The 16,618-nt window shown below is 43.0% G+C and overlaps 1 protein-coding gene across 2 annotated transcripts in view; it reads right to left on the reverse strand.

Annotated features, from left to right (window-relative positions):
* ENPEP (glutamyl aminopeptidase) overlaps window positions 1-16,618 on the reverse strand; it is a 114,475-nt gene that overhangs the window by 65,733 nt on the left and 32,124 nt on the right. For both annotated transcript variants that reach the window (XM_030190855.1, XM_030190854.1), the window contains exons 5-6: window positions 10,907-11,061; window positions 2,722-2,835 (exon numbers count right to left, since the gene is read on the reverse strand). In XM_030190855.1, coding sequence (XP_030046715.1) covers window positions 2,722-2,835; window positions 10,907-11,061 — 269 coding nt within the window. The remainder of the gene's footprint in view (window positions 1-2,721; window positions 2,836-10,906; window positions 11,062-16,618) is intronic.

A 16,618-nucleotide genomic window follows, 5' to 3' on the forward strand; every position in this document is an offset into this window, starting at 1 on the left:
ATAAGTACCAAGATAAAACCTGAAACGGGACCGTGTTTCATAGGATGTAGCCACCTACCTCAGGGGTCACAAGCACTGTACATAAAAATATCAATAAATAAATGGGCAAACCCCTATCCCTTTACCTCCATCAGGACCTAGCTCCAGTGCTCTCCAACAGTTAGATATGATACAAGCTATGGGAGACCCTGAACAACCCCCACTGTAGTGGTAAAAAATACTGGTCACCACAGAATGGGTAATGGTGTCTAGATCCTTCCTTGAAACAAACAGATGCAATCAATAAATCAGTCAAATACACTAAAAAGTAGCCCACACTATAAAGCAGTGTTTCCCAAACCTGTCCTGGGGGACCCCCAAGCCAGTCGGGTTTTCTGGATATCCACAATGAATATTCATAGTAACATAGTAGATGACGGCAGAAAAAGACCTGCACGGACCATCCAGTCTGCCCAACAAGATAACTCATATGTGCTACTTTTTGTGTATACCTTACCTTGATTTGTATCTGTCTTTTTCAGGGCACAGACCGTAGATGTCTGCCCAGCACTAGTCCCGCCTCCCAATCACCAGCCCCATCTCCCACCACCGGCTCTGCCATCCAATCTCGGCTAAGCTCCTGAGGATCCATTCCTTCTGAACAGGATTCCTTTATGTTTATCCCACGCATGTTTCAATTCCGTTACCGTTTTCATCTCCACCACCTCCCGCGGGAGGGCATTCCAAGTATCCACTACTCTCTCCGTGAAAAAATACTGCCCGACATTTTTCGTGAGTCTGCCCCCCTTCAATCTCATTTCATGTCCTCTAGTTCTACCACCTTCCCATCTCCGGAAAAGGTTCGTTTGCGGATTAATACCTTTCAAATATTTGAAAGTCTGTATCATATCACCCCTGTTTCTCCTTTCCTCCAGGCTATACATGTTCAGGTCAGCAAGTCTCTCCTCATACGTCTTGTAACACAAATCCCATACCATAAGAGATTTGCATGCACTGCCTCCACTACATGCACATTTATTTCAAGCATATTCATTGTGGATATCTTGAAAATCTGACTGGCTGCAGGTTTGGGAACAACTACTATAAAGTATGGGCCCGATATTCAAAGTGATTTAACTGGACAGGAGGGCTTCCTGCCCTGCCAAATCATTTCTGCCTGCTCACCTGCTGATATTTCAGCAGCACTTAACCAGACAGTGCTGTTGAATATTAGCACTAACCACCCTTGCACTATCCTGTTACTGGGCAGAGCCGGTACTTAACCAGTTAGAAGTGATATTCAGACTATTAACTGGTTAAGTAAGCAGATAAAGCCAATACAGCAAAAAAGGCTATTCCAACTTTATCCATGGGGCTAACCAGGCTCTGGTCTGAATAGCAACAAACCCCACTAGTAGACTATGGGCTCATTTTCGAAAGAGAAAAACGTCTGTCATAAAGCAGCATTTGGGTGAATTTCCTCTCAAAACGTCCAAATCGGTATTTTCGAAACCTGAATTGCAGACGACTATGTAGTTTGTCTGCAGTGCGTCCAAATCATAAGTGGGTGTGTCGTGGGCAAGATTAGGGCGTTCCTAACATTTGGACATTTTATAGCCATAATGGAACAAAACGAAAACGTCTAGGACTAGAACATGCTGTGATCTAGACCTGTTTTTAGAACAAACACACAAAAAGGTGCCCTAAATGACCAGTTGATCACTGGAAGGAATCAGGGATGACCCCCTTACTCCCCCAGTGGTTACTGACTCCCCTCCCAACCCCTAAAGATGTAAACAGAAATATTACTTACCAGCCTCTATGACAGCTGCAGACATTATAGCCAGTTCTATTAGAGCAGCAAGCAGGCCCCTGGAGTAGTATAGTGGTGGGTGCAGTGCACTGTAGAGGGGGACCCAGACCCATATCTCACTCTGTTACACTTGTGGTGGAAAGTATGAGCCCTCCATAATTCACCAAAAGCCTACTGTACCCACATATAGATGACACCTTCACCAATAAGGGCTATTGTGGGGTACTGGGTTTTGGAGAGCTCAGCAGACAAGATAAGGGGGTAACAATGAGATGTGTACCTGGAGTTTCTATATAAGTCCATAGCAGTGCCCCCATAGCTCTCCTGAGATGTCTGTGTGGACAGTCTACTAAGATTGCTGGCTCCTCCTAAATCCCAATGGCTTGATTTTTGTGCATTTTGAACTTGGACCATCTAGCAAATGCCCATTATTGAAAAAAAATGACATTTTGCCGTTTCAAAAATGGCTATATTTCTTATTCCAATTGGAGGAAAAGACCTCAGCAGTCACATGCTTACCCCCTCCTTTTTGTAAAAAATTTATCAAAACCCTTGAGAGATTCCAACCTTCCCCAGGACTAATACAGTTACTAATTCTCTGTACAATGAAAACTAACTGAGGCTAGTAAAAATGATAGAAAATACTACTTCATTCTTAAGTTTTGCTCTCATATCATTTATGGTGGTGTAAAAGAGAAGTGCCAGTGTGGACCACTTAAAACAGGAGCATTCCTCAACCTTGGCAAAAATTTCCCTACTACACCTTTACAACAGGCAAAGGACAGACTTGTTTAACAAGATGGTCACCGATTTACTGATTGTTAACATTTTTACACTATTTCTTACCATATGTTCTAAAATACCAACTACGACAGAATTTCATTGAACTTTGTATGTTAACACAGATATGGCAATAAAGACTAAATTACCATATTCCATTCTGGATGACTGGCATTTACTCCCACGTATTCAAAGAAGCTAGCAAATCCTTCATTCAGCCACAGGTCGTCCCACCAGTCCATGGTCACAATATTTCCAAACCACTGAAGCCACAAAAGGAAGAAATATGTTAGTACCAGTTACATCAGTATCAAATTTAGAGAACCATCTTATATTTCTCTTAGGTGCCACAGGACTGAAATTTAATGTCAAGCTACTGTTTAAAAGTAGAAACTGTGACTCTCAGTAACACCATTTTCTCAACCACACAAAAAACCCCCCACAAGGAAATGTTTGAATATTTGATGATACCTAGCTTTTTTCCTTTGATACAGAAATTTTTTGTTTACATTTTTATTAACCATTTTTTTATTTAACACCACAGCACAACATTGAATAAAGTTATGATTATTACACAATGGCAAGGCACATTTTTAAATGATTTCAGGCAACGGCATGGCAGTTGCAAAAACGTTTTAGGACATTACAAGTAAACTTAATTAATTAGTCTGTGTGTCTTTAGGAAATATGAAGACAGGATTGTGTGTAGGAGTCATGGGTAGAAATTTTGAATTAAATTGGATTATTGATTCAAATGTTTTGGAGAAAAGGCACACTTCCAGAGAAAACAGGGAGAGATAAATACATACTGCCCATGGTACTTGCAGGCTCATGGGTACCTTGCTCTAGTTGGCCTAAAAACTGATGTTCTTACCCAGAATTTCCCTTTCAAACTGCAGACTATTAGAAGAGTACATGTAATTTTGTACTTTAGTATGTCACACCTGGATTGAGGTAAGTGCAAACTAGATGTACTGAAGTGTACATACAGGAATTTCAAAATAAAACCCTACATATGTACTCTTTCCTCTCCTCTTTATCCACCCACATTTTACTGTAATAAGGCAGGGAGGGAATATTAAAACCACGTTTACCAATGTAAAATCTTTTGAACATTGATCAAAAGCTGTACTGAGCTGCAAGAAACCTACAGTGAGAGGAACCTTCAAAGTGAAAAAAAAAAAAAAAACAGTTGTACGGGAATTTATATGGAATACATCAGATTTAGCATGTAAGCTCAAGTCTGTGAGTAGCCACTCGCTTTAAAAAGTTCTAACTAGAAAGGTTTCCATCTGTTATTAAACAAAAATTTGGGCATGAAGCACAGAGATATGACTTCTGTATAAGCCAAACTCCCTTTACTGAAACTAGGGTTAAAAGCACTCAAACTGTGCCACTATTATATCATATAGCTCTGCTTGATAAGTGACCCACCCCCACTGCTCCATAATTTAAGTCAGAAAATTCAAATAAAAATTAATACCTTTCTTTAAAATTTGGGTGCAGGTGTGCCATATATGCTAAAGAGTTTTCACATTTTGAACTTATGAAAAAATAATATTATTCAGAATGAACAGAAAACAGGACTGGAACAAATGCCCAACATGCACTGAAATCAAACTGCCTCCTCAAAGTGTCAAATACCTGCTTATTCCTCAATTTTTCTAGACAACACTGACAAACAAAAGGCAAATTATCCTTTTTTTCCCAGTTTTGTGCTTATCATGACAATAATGGCCTTCATTCCTAAGCTAGCATATGTGAAGTATGATCATAGTCTCTCAAATTTACTGCTTACACTTGGCAGTACTTGCACCATGCCAAGGAGCTTCCTTTGGAAGTTCATATGATGTAACATGTAGAGACAACATATCCAGGTGTTCTTGAAAATTATTTTTAACAACGCCTGAATCTTTCTCCCTCCTTTTCTGCATCTCTGACTGCACTTCTTGATATTAAGGGTCTTATCTCTTTCTCCTTAATTCACAGAGAGGGTCTTTTACTAAGGCGTGCTGTTTTTTGCGTGCACTAAAATTGTGGGCGCGATAAACATTAGACACACCCATAGGAATGAACTGGCGTCTGTAATGTTTAGCACGCCCACAATTTTAGCATATGCCAAAAACATGAGCGCACCTTAGTAAAAGACCCTCAAGAGTAATTTGTTTGGAACTGGCCTCTATAAAGCTAAGGTACTTACCTGCAGCAGGTGTTCTGAGGACAGCAGGCTTTATATTCTCACAAGAGGGTGACGTCGACCCATGTCACCCTGTCCTGGATTTATTAAAGTATAAACAGAACTTTGTGGACTGTGAGACACACTCCACCGCAGATGTGCGAGCGCTGTGAACACAGTCTCCTTAGTTTTATACTACAGCAAAAATAAAGTAATAATAACAAAGGAGACAACTCAAAGGGGAGGTGGGAGGGATTGTGGGAATATAAAGCCTGATGTCCTCGGAGAACACCTGCTACAGGTAAGTACCTTAGCTTTCTCAGAGGACAAGCAGGCTAATGTATTCTCACAAGTGGGGAATCCCTAGCATCTAGGCTCACCTAAAACAACAAACACTGGTCAATTGGGCCTCGCAACAGCAAGGACATAACACAGATTAACCTGAAACTATATACAATCTGAATGAGAGTGCAGCCTGGAACAGAATAAAACGGGCCTAGGAGGGTGGAGTTGGATTCTAGACACCAAACGGATTCTGCAGCACTGTCTGCCCGAACCGACTATCACGTCAGGTATCCGGCTCAAGGCAATAGTGTGATGTGAATGTGTGGACTAAAGACCACGTCGCAGCTTTGCAAATTTCTTCAGTGGAGGCTGACCTCAAGTGGGCTACTGATGCAGCCATGGCTCTGACATTGTGAGCAGTGACATGAGCCTCTAGGGCTAGCCCAGTCTGGGCATAAGTGAAGGAAATGCAATATGCCAGCCAATTAGAAATGGTGCATTTCCCGGAGACCCCTATCCTGTTGGGATCAAAAGAAACAAAAGTTGGGTGGACTGTCGCGGGGCCTTGTCTGCTCCATGTAGTAGGCCAATGCTCTCTTGCAATCCAAGGTGTGCAAGCTGGTTTCACCAGGATGGGAATGAGGTTGGGGAAAGAATGTTGGCAAGACAACTGACTGGTTCAGATGGAACTCAGACACCACCTTTGGCAGGAAATACGGGGCGTGCAGAGGACAACTCTGTTGTGATGACCTTAGTATAAGGTGCATCCATGTGATGACCTTAGTATAAGGTGCATCCATCACTAAGGCCTGAAGCTCAATGACTATGAGCTGAAGTAACAGCCACCAAGAAAATGTCTTTCCAGGTCAAGTACTTCAGATTGCAAGAATTATATGGCTCGAAAGGAGCTTTCATCAGCTGGTTGAGAATGACATTGAGATCCCATGACAATGGTGGAGGTTTGACAAGAGGCTTTGACTAAAGCAAACCTCTCAAAGCAAACAACTAGAGACTATCCAGAGATGGGCTTACCTTCTACATGCTGATAAGCACTAATTGCTCTAAGGTGAACCCTTACAGAGTTGGTCTTTAGACCAGACTCTGATAGGTGTAGAAGGTATTCAACCAAGGTCTGTGAAGGGCAAGCAAGGGGATCTAGGGCCTTTGTCTCACACCAGATGCCAAACCTCCTCCATCTGAAGGAATAGAACCTCTTAGTGGAGTCTTTCCTGGAAGCCAGCAAGACCCAGGAAACACCCTCCGAAAGACTCAAGGAAGCAAATTCTAGGCTCTCAACGGCCAAGCTGTGAAAACCAGAGACCGGAGGATGGGATGTAGAATTGGCCCCTTGTTCTGCGTGATGAGGGTCAGAAAACACTCCAATCTCCACGGATCTTCAGAGGATAACTTCAGAAGTAGAGGGAACCATTTATTCTGCAGCCAATCAGAATCATGGTTCCACAGTCTTGCTTGAGTTTCAACAAAGTTTTCCCCACTAGAGGTATGGGAGGATACGCATACATAAGACCTGTCCCCTAACTGAAGAAGGCACCTGACGCTAATCTGTCATGGGCCTGAAGCCTGGAACAAAATAAGGGACCTTATGATTGATCTGAGTTGCAAAAAGATCCACCGAGGGACCTTTCTGCACTATGTCCATATTGAGAAACCACTTGTGTGGCTGCATTATCCTGCTCAGTCTGTCGTCTAGGGTATTGTTTTTGCCTGCCAGATAAGTGGCTCAAAGAACATGCCTCGAAGGAACATGCCATATTGGCGAGCCCAATGTCACATCCGGACGGCCTCCTGACACAGAGTGTGTGATCCAGTGCCCCCTGCTTGTTGGTGTAATACATTGCAACCTGATTGTCTGTTTGAATGAGGATAATTTGATGAGATAGCCGATCTCTGAAAGCCTTTAGAATGTTCCATATCTCCCAGAGCTCCAGGAGATTGATTTGAAGATTCGTTTCCTGGATGCCACATCAAAAGTGTTGTAAGTGCCCCTGGCCAAGAACTTTCGACACGCCTTCTGCTGCTTGACCAACTGGCAAAGTGACTCTGCCTGCAACGGAGGGAGCATTTCAGCCAGGTCTGACAACTTGCACACAGAGTTTCACAAGTGGATGCTTGTGAAGAGCTGGTACAATTGTATACGAGAGAAGAGAATCAAAGCCTGGTACATCTTCCTACCAAAAGAATCCAGGGTTCTAGCTTCTCTACCTGGAGGTGCTAAGGCATAGTCCATGGAACTCCTGGCCCGTTTGAGAGCGGATTCCACCACCAAGGAATTGTGAGGCAACTGAGGCTTATCAAAACCAAGTGTGCTATGAATCCAATACTGGTTGTCGATCTTCTTGGGAATGACTGGGACCAACAGAGGAGACTCCAAGTTCTTAACAAGGACTTACTGGAGTACCTCCTGGAGAGGGACAGTCACAGCCTCCCTAGAAGGTGATGTGTAGTCTAGGACCTCGAGCATTTTGGCCCTGGATTCGTCCTCCACTTCCAAAGGAAAGAGAATAGCATCAGCCATTTCCTTAACCAAAGAAGGAAATGAAAGGCTCTCTGGAGAAGACTTTCTCCTTTCAGGTGGAGGGGAGGTTCAGAGGGAATGCCATTGGACTCATCAGAGGAAAAAGTACATTCGATCCTCCTCTGAATCCCATGAGCGTTCCTCTTTGGTGTCAGAAAATACCTCCTGATGGGAGTGTTGAGACTGAACCTGCCTCAATGTGAAGGAACCATGTCCTTGAGAACAGCATAGAGAAGTGGGTTACAGCCTTGACTCTTGCAAAACTTCCTCCACAGACGTCGAGGGAGTGCCGGCTTGGGTGTAAGTCGACATCGGAGACACATGCAGTATTGGTGTTGGAAGCAGACTGAGGGCCAAGCTGTAGGCAAGGTAAGTGCAAGAACCCCCCCCCCCCCCCCCCATTGTAAACCGTTGTGTGAGGCCATCCAGCAGCTCATGGAGTAAGGCCTGGATGTGCTCGAGTGCCAACAACGAGAAAGGATGGGTGCCGGCTCAGGCACAGGTTGCAGAACCGCTGGTGTCGATGTGGGAGATAGGTCTTGGCTGCTAGGAGACTAGCTCATCAGCACGTCTTGTATGCAGGGGGAGCGGTCCTCCTGGTGCCGACAATTCTTGGGTGCCAAATTCTTTGACTCCCCGAAGCACCTGGCGCCATGTGCCAAGGGCGACCGATGACAAAGCTCTTGGCCTTTGCCGGAAGCACGTCACACAGGCTCCTCTGTGCCGACGAGGAGATAGTTGAATCCACACGTCGCCTAAGGGTCGGGTCCCATGATGGACAGTCCTGGAGGCCCTGCACAGCAGAAGGCCTTGAGGCAGGTAGAGACCCAGTTGATGCTTCACTGCTCCCAGTATCTAAGAGTTTAGCAGCAACCATACATATCAACGCTCAATGTCGATGAACTGGACTTGGCTCCAAAAATCTTCTCACGTTGAGCCTCTCTGGAAATCTGGGTCCTCTTCTTCATGCGAAGACAGAGAACACAGTTAATGGAGCTATGGTTGGGCCCAGGACACTGTATATACCAAGAATAGGTGTCTTTCCCAGACACTGTCCGACTGCACCAGGTACAGCGCTGAAAGCCACTGGGAACTTTCGTGGACATGAAAAGAAAAATTTCTTCAGCTAAATTAAACGAATCGGTGTTGCCTAAAAAAGGCGCAAGGCACGACAAAAAAAGAAAGGGAAAGTTCCTGGCTGAAGTCAAGGTCTAAAAGCGGCCTAATGACCAGGGCCGGCGCTACCCAGTAAGCGCAGCGGGGGGGAGCCGACCTCTGGAGGATGCCACAAACCATGCTTACTACTGCTGGCAGCTCACAGTTCCAGCCCTAGCTGCAGCCCTCAGTCCCCACCTGCCCACCCTCAGCTCCCCGACAGCCCTCTTTTTGTTCCTGCTGCCCTGCGTTTAAATCTTTTATTTCATCTCAAAATCAAAGCGGAAGCAGTGGCAGAAGCAAAAGAAGAAGGCTGGAAATGGAGTTAAGAGAACAACCAACAAGATCAGAAAAACAAAAAGACACCAGACAACAAAGGTAGAAAAAAATCATTTTATTTCATTTTAGTGTTTGGAATATGTCCAATTTGAGAATTTACATCTGTCGTCTTATTGTGTATAGCAATGTGTTTCTTTCTGTTTTTCTGGTATTGTGCTGCATGCAGAGTCTAGCTTCTTAGTATTTCAGGTTAATTTTTGAAGAATTTGAAGCAGGGCTATCTTTGCTCTGCAAGTGTGACTGTAAGGCCAAGTGTCTGAATAGGGATCTCTTTGTTAGGTTCTGAGATTTTGATAACATATTGTGTTTCAGATTTGGCAAGACTGTTCTTCTAATTCCTGGTCTGTATGCTAATTTGGTTTGTGTCATTTTTGGTATACTGGAGCTGTAACAGATTACAGAAATTATTTATAATGAAAAAAAAAACACAAGTTATTTTTCTTCTCCTATACTGGTTTAATACTTTCAATGATGCCTGTTTACATGCACCATAGCTGGTGAATGGAGTGTGGCTACTGTAGGGGCAGAGCCAGAGTGATCCCGCCCCTAAGGTTACCCATGAGTACCAGAACTTTTTTTCCTACAAAAAAAAAAAAAAGCACTGGGGGCAGGTGTCTGGTAGCGAAGGAGTTTGTGTTGCTCTCACTGAAGGGAGGGGAGAGAGAAGGTGCTAGACGGGAGGAGGGGTTGGGAGGAGAAAGGAGATAGATGATGTTGGATGGGTAGGGTGCGCCGACTATTAGGCTGCAGGGGGCGCCAGAAACCCTAACACTGGCCCTGCTGATGATGATGATGACAAAAAATAAAGGAAACAACCCTGGGTAAAAAGAACTAAAAAAAAAAAAAAAAAACCTTAGGGAAAACAAAAAAAAGGAGGTTCCAAAAAGGAATACAATGGGAGAAAAAAATTTACAAAAAATAGCCAAAAGACATCATAAAAACTCTTTAAGACCGAAAGAGGAGATAGAAAAAAAAAACGCCCTCTCTTGTCCTCAGAGAATCAGTGTTTTTCTGGTTGGAATTTCAATGGCATAAAAAGGTATGTATGCACCTATAGAGAAGGGGGTAGACCAATGTGGTTCCAAATCAAGTGGTTTATTGATAGATAATAGCTAAAAAAAAAAAAAAAAAAAAAAAAACTACTTGCTTTGGAACCCCATTTGTCTACCCACTTCTTTTTGTTTTTGTAATGTGGACTGTTTAGGGGGACACTTCTGCTCTCTCTTTGTTGTTGTTGCTCCTATAGAGAGCCATAAAAACTTTGTGTGCTTTGTGAACCTTCTTCCTAAGCATGAATTTTTCATAAAAATGTAAATGCTGGAGCATTGTAAATATTTCCATTTTTATTTCTTCAGTACTTCTGCCAACGTAACACAAGTCATATTTTCTTCTCGTAGAAACACAATTATGTCAAATCCTGATGAATTTTTGCAAATCTGGGGGGACTCCCCCCCCCCCCAATATGCCATGTAACACAAATAGCCTAAAACAATAAGCAGATTCTGAACCCAGAAAAGTGACTGAACCTCTTCATTGGTTATTGTAATGAGCATCTATGCACAAAGACCAGCCTACACCAACATGATCTGATAAAATTAACTTCCTGAGTCAAATTATTTGAGTGTCTTTGTAAAAGTTAGAACAAAATATTTGACCAGAAAGTTTTGTTGGTCTTATAAATCACTTCTAGGGAGGCTGGATTAAAGGCCCAGAATAAATGTAAAATGCATTCCTGATCTTAACAGTAACATTCAAAGTGGTGTACAATTAATAAAAGCAAATGCACGCATACACTCAGCATGACTGAATATAAACAAAAAAAATCAGCTTCAACAAATTGTACCTGGTGTACAAGTTCATGAGCAACCACAGCTGCAACTCTCTGTTTGTTCAATGATGAAGATTCAACAGGGTCATAGAGTAGGTTGGTCTCTCTGAAGGTGATAAGACCCCAGTTCTCCATAGCACCAGTTCCAAAATCTGGAATAGCTATCATATCTAAAACGAAATCAGCAGAACTATTTCCCATACAACTTTTAAATAAATGGTCAAAAGTTATAAATGACATTTTACTGGACCAACAATATATCTGTGACCAGTTTTCTACTCCTTTCATCAGGTCTAATGCAAACAGGCAAAGTGAAACTTAACCCTCCATTGCCCCATGCAAGCCGCATTGAGCCTGCCATGAGTGGGATAGCGCGGGGTACAAATGTAACAAAAAAAAAAAACATACAATTTGGAATATTTCTTTAGGGTACATTTAAAAATGTACTCTCCGTACATTTTCTGCTGTCTGCATACAACATCTCTGGAGCATTTGCATAGAAGAGGAGATGCTTCTCTTTCAATGCTATGCTTCTTAGATAAGCAAAAGGTGGATATACAAAATAGTGGTTGATCAATTAGTGGAAGTGTTCTGCAGAGAAAAGCACAGTCTTATGGGAATTTTTCTTTTTTATTCCTTTTACCTTACCTTTTGTTGGATTTTCTTAAACAAGCATATAAAGTTTACAGTGTATTTTTTACTTGCACATTAATTTTAGGTGTGGTGTGGTTCAATTCAGTACCTCATGCATACCTATGCTTCTTTTTCTAGCTCTTATTATATAGATTTCTTTATCAAAAGTGCCTTACATATGCCAATAATTCATCATGTTTAACTTTAAAACAAAGGCATAGACTCTGTTCTCGCACTGCAGTAAACAGACAAGATAGGCAAGCCTTGCAAAGAGCAGTGGATAAAAAGGTAGTAGTTTTGTCTTTGATATGAAGCAATTGTAAATATTTTATAAAAGAGAAGTTCATGGATCCAAGATGGTGGACGTGGGTAGAGGTAACATGGACCTCTAACTTTTCTTTCTCAATATTTCCTTTGATATGGGCAAGCAAAAAGGAGGGCAGCAGTGGAGAATTTCCTCCGATTTCAGCTGCCCCCTACGCTGGGTCCAAATGACAATCTTCTGGTCCGCATTGCACAACATCAAATTAATCCACTGCACAGCCTGCAGGGACCATGCCCTCAAGGAGGAGGAGTTGGCGCATTCCATTAAACCAGAAGTCTCTGAGCCCACATTCACGTACTCCGCCCCCATGACCGAAGCAAGTTCCCCAGTCCTCTTGGCATTAAGCCTCTTAGAAGATGGGGAATGGGCAGCAAAAGAGGAAAGAGAGTGGCTGCTTGTTGTAGCTGCTCCTGGGAGTACCGCAGGACAACATGGTGGTGCAGGACAAGAAGCGCAGCTCCATGGAGGAAAAAAAAAACTCATCACAGTTTGATTTTGATGAGGTGAGAGTGGGTGAGGTAGGAGACATTACTTCACCTAAAGCTTTACATGTTCTCCCTGCTCCACTTTTGGAGAAAATAAAGATCTCTCTGGACTCAATTTGACGCCAGCAGTGATCCTTTTTGTGCTTTATTGCCGACACTGGATTTGAACTTAACTCAACTTCATCTTCATTCCTGAAGATATATGACAAAGCACTTGTGACCCAAGACAGGCGGCCCTCTGCCGAAACATGGCCCCATGTCGGATCTTTTTGCTGTTGGGACTTTGGTTTTACACCTGTTGTACCGGAAGTTCTTTGGCCCACCAGTACTTTGTCTCTCTTTTTAAGCATTTTTTGTAGGGGTTTCTTCTCTCCTTCTTGGTTGATATTTTCAATATGACTATGTCCCAGAAAAGTCTACATGTGGTCTGTGCACAATTAAATTGCTCAATGACCTACCTTGTACCTACATATATCCAGTCACAATTTTAAAAATGCCCTTTTACATGCACACAGAAAGCAACATTGCTTAACTGTAACAAGTCTTTCTCCATACACAGCAAGCAGTGGCAGAAGATCATGTTATGGGTTCCAAGCAACAATTCTGAAAGGGTCTCTACAGTTGGGGGGGGGGGGGGGGGGGGGGGGAGTCCAGCTTTGAACATCCAAGTGTAACTGCAAGAGTGCTCCTTGTGTGCCAGGAGCCGCCTGGGTAGACTTTACACCACCAATAACAAGATTTAATTGGGCACACAAGAAGGTAACATCACAAAATGCCAGGATGGAACAGATTTCCTAGAGCTCATAACTAATGTAATGCATTGAGCATGTGATGCTTCCTGTGCATAGCCATTTCCGCAATCAATTCCATCATTCCAGAAGGACTGCAACACTAAGGGAGGTAGGAGGAATTGTGTGACCAATTAATCATATTACAAGCAAGCATGATATAATTCAAGCACAAAAGTGAGTGATTCCCGAAATCATGGCCACTCTACTGTATAGATTCTCTGGCCATAGATTGTGCAAACTGGTCCAGATAAATCGTTGAGTGTTGCACAATTCACAAAGACAGGCTGCTTGGGTTGCACGATTGCATTGATTGCCTCCTCTCTCTGACAAAGCCTTACATAAGGTCGACATTGAGATGGTTCTGTCTGGAGACGGGTATAAAAATCTTCTTTCTGAAATAGTAACTTCTTCCATACTAGGATATTTTGGTTCATCTAGAGGAAGAGGTAAATTCTGTATCCTCCTCAGACAGATGTTGTACAATGATCTATTATAATGCCTACAGTTTCTTTGTCACCAAAGCACGTGTCACCATGCATATGCTAGTTTAGCATGAACATCTTCACTCAAGCCAGAGGCCCAGTCTTAGCAAAAAAATCTTGTAGCAATAGTGGAAATTCTCAATGAGGCACATCATGCACATATGCTGAGTGGACATGGTGTCTTCCACAGTCATGCGTTTCTGGGGAGTACAGCAGTTAGCTCAGACTGGGACTTCGTAGGTAGGTCAGAAGAAAACCCCTGCAGCCTCTAAAGGATGGTGTGCATTATTGCACACCTGGACAGAGTCTCAGAAGACTGTTCACAAGGAGCTAACTAACTAAAAGTAGACAAAGTGATGGTGCCTGATGGGATACATCCGAAGGTACTCAAGGAACTAGGAGATGTTCTGGTGGCTCCACTGTCTGCCCTCTTCAATGTTTCCTCAGAGTGTGAAGGGCAGTTGTGGTCCCTCTGCACAGGAGCAGAAGGAGTAGGTTGGGAATTACAGACCTGTCAGGCTGACCTCGGTGGTGAGTAAACTAATGGAAACTCTTCTAAAGCAGAGGATTGTGAGGTTTCTCGAAACGAATGGTCTGCAGGACCTGAGGCAGCATAGCTTCAACTAGAGGCAGATCGAGTTGGATGAATCCAATTGATTTCTTTGACAGGGTGAACAGTCATGGGAAAGGGAAATGGGACTTGATATACCGCCTTTGAGGTTTTTGCAACTACATTCAAAGTGGTTTACATATATTCAGGTACTTATTTTATACCAGGGGCAATGGAGGGTTAACTGATTTACCTAGAGTCACAAGGAGCTGCAGTGGGAATCGAACTCAGTTCCCCAGGATCAAAGTCCACTGCACTACCACTAGGGTGGCACGCTAGATGTGGTGTACCTAGATTTTAGCAAAGCCTTTGACATGGTTCCGAACAGGCGACTGATTAATGAATTGACTGCCCTCGGTATGGGATGTAAAGTTACTGACTGCATTAGAAACTGGTTTGATTTGATTACTTTATTTTTTGTCTATTAGATTGTAAGCTCTTTGAGCAGGGACTGTCTTTCTTCTATGTTTGTGCAGCGCTGCGTACGCCTTGTAGCACTATAGAAATGCCAAATAGCAGTAGTAGTAGTGGTAAATGGAGCTTGCTTTGAGGAAAGGGATTTTATTGTGGTGTACCGCAGGGATCGGTCCTCAGGCCGGTTCTTTTTAACATCTTTGTGAGTGATATTGCAGAAGGGCTGTCTGGTAAGGTGTGTCTCTTTGCAGATAATACCAAACTCTGTAATAGGGTGGTGAAACTTGAAGAATGGTCCGATAATTGGTAACTAAAGATTTAATGCTAAGAAATGCAGGGCACGGTACAATATCGGGGGTGAAGTGCTTCTGTGTATGAAAGGAGAGCGGGACTTAGGGGTGATTGTGTCTGATGACCTTGAGGTGGCCAAACAGGTGGAAAAGGCGACAGTCAAAGCCAGAAGGATGCTTGGGTGCATAAGGAGAGGGATCACCAGCAGGAAAAAAAAAGAGGTAACAGTGCCCCTGTATAAGGCTCTGGTGAGGCTCCATTAAGAGTACTGTGTGCAATTCTGGAGACCACACCTAAGGAAAGAAACAGGATGGAGTTGGGCCAGAGGAAAGCGGTCTCAGTCATAAAACATGGGGACAGGCTTATGACACTCAACATGCATAAGCTGGAAGAGAGGGAATATGATAGAGATGTTTAAATACCTCAGTGGCATCAAATGTACAGGAGGTGAGCCTTTTTCAAATGAAGGAAAATTCTGGAATGAGAGGGCATAGGAATAAAGTTGAGAGGAAATACGCTTAGGAGGAATCCAAGAAAATACTCCTTCATGGAAAGGGTGGTGGATGTATGGAATGTTCTCCCGGTGGAGGTAGTGGAGAAGAAGACTGTCAGAACTTAAGGAAGCATGGGACAGGCTCCCTAACAAAAAGGAGGAGTTAGTGGTTACTAAGGAAGGGCAGACTAGATGGGCCATTTGGCCCTTATCGGCCATCATATTTCTAGGTTTCTAAATAGAGCTGTTGAGTTGCAATCCAGGCAAACAGCATTGCTTCCTGAAACACCGTTTCCCCCCGATCCTTAACATTTTTCATTGCCAATTCAACCATTGCAGAGGAATGCAACAACTGGACTTTGTTGAACTTTATAATTTAGAACCTAATTTCTATGAAAAAGACTGAAGTAGTCACTGATGTTTGTCATTTCGCAAAGCTGATTTCCATGCAAAAGGCTGTGGGCAGGAATTACCATGGTGGCCTTAGATGCCACTATGAATTTCCACAGCTCAAAAACACCAGACTGAGGTGGTTTTTCCTTTTGAAGAGAAAAGACTCTCATGCCATGCATTGAACAAATCTTGGGTAGGAAATGTTCTCAAAGTAGACTCATTCCAAAGGCGGAAAGAGGGAAAACAGACAAAGAAATTCCAGTTGAAAACTCCACTCCCCCCAAAGGAGACACTACTCCTGGGATAAAATACATATCTGAATCTGGAAAGGTTTCTAAGGCCTTTGAGAGACCTCTGATCACAGAGAGGGAGAAGGAAAATAATGTTCCATTTGTGGTTCAGAATCTAGGGAGAGTAAGAGACACTACAGGAATCTGAAGTGTTACTTCTATGAGCAAGATATTGAACAAAGTCATTGAAGACCTTTGACAATGAAGCTGTTCAGGCATACAGTGAAAATACTGGGAAGATTCACTAGCTACTTTGACTAATACTGAGTAGATATCTTTAGGTCTAGGACCTCAGATTGTCATGCATGCAAAGAGAATGCAGACTCCAGGGGCTTGAAAGGCAAGCAGAATGTCCGTATGAACGCTGTGCTAGAAAGAATTCTATATAGTAGAAGTAAAAACATGACCCATATTTAACTATGAAGCAGTACTTGAGGATGAAGAACATCAAACTCTGTGCTAAAGAGTTTTACTTGGCATAACTGCCTGCAACTAAATTTTAGTTGCACAGACAAGCACT

The sequence above is a fragment of the Microcaecilia unicolor genome, chromosome 2, assembly GCF_901765095.1.
Source record: "Microcaecilia unicolor chromosome 2, aMicUni1.1, whole genome shotgun sequence".
In the NCBI taxonomy this organism is placed as follows: Eukaryota; Metazoa; Chordata; class Amphibia; order Gymnophiona; family Siphonopidae; genus Microcaecilia; species Microcaecilia unicolor.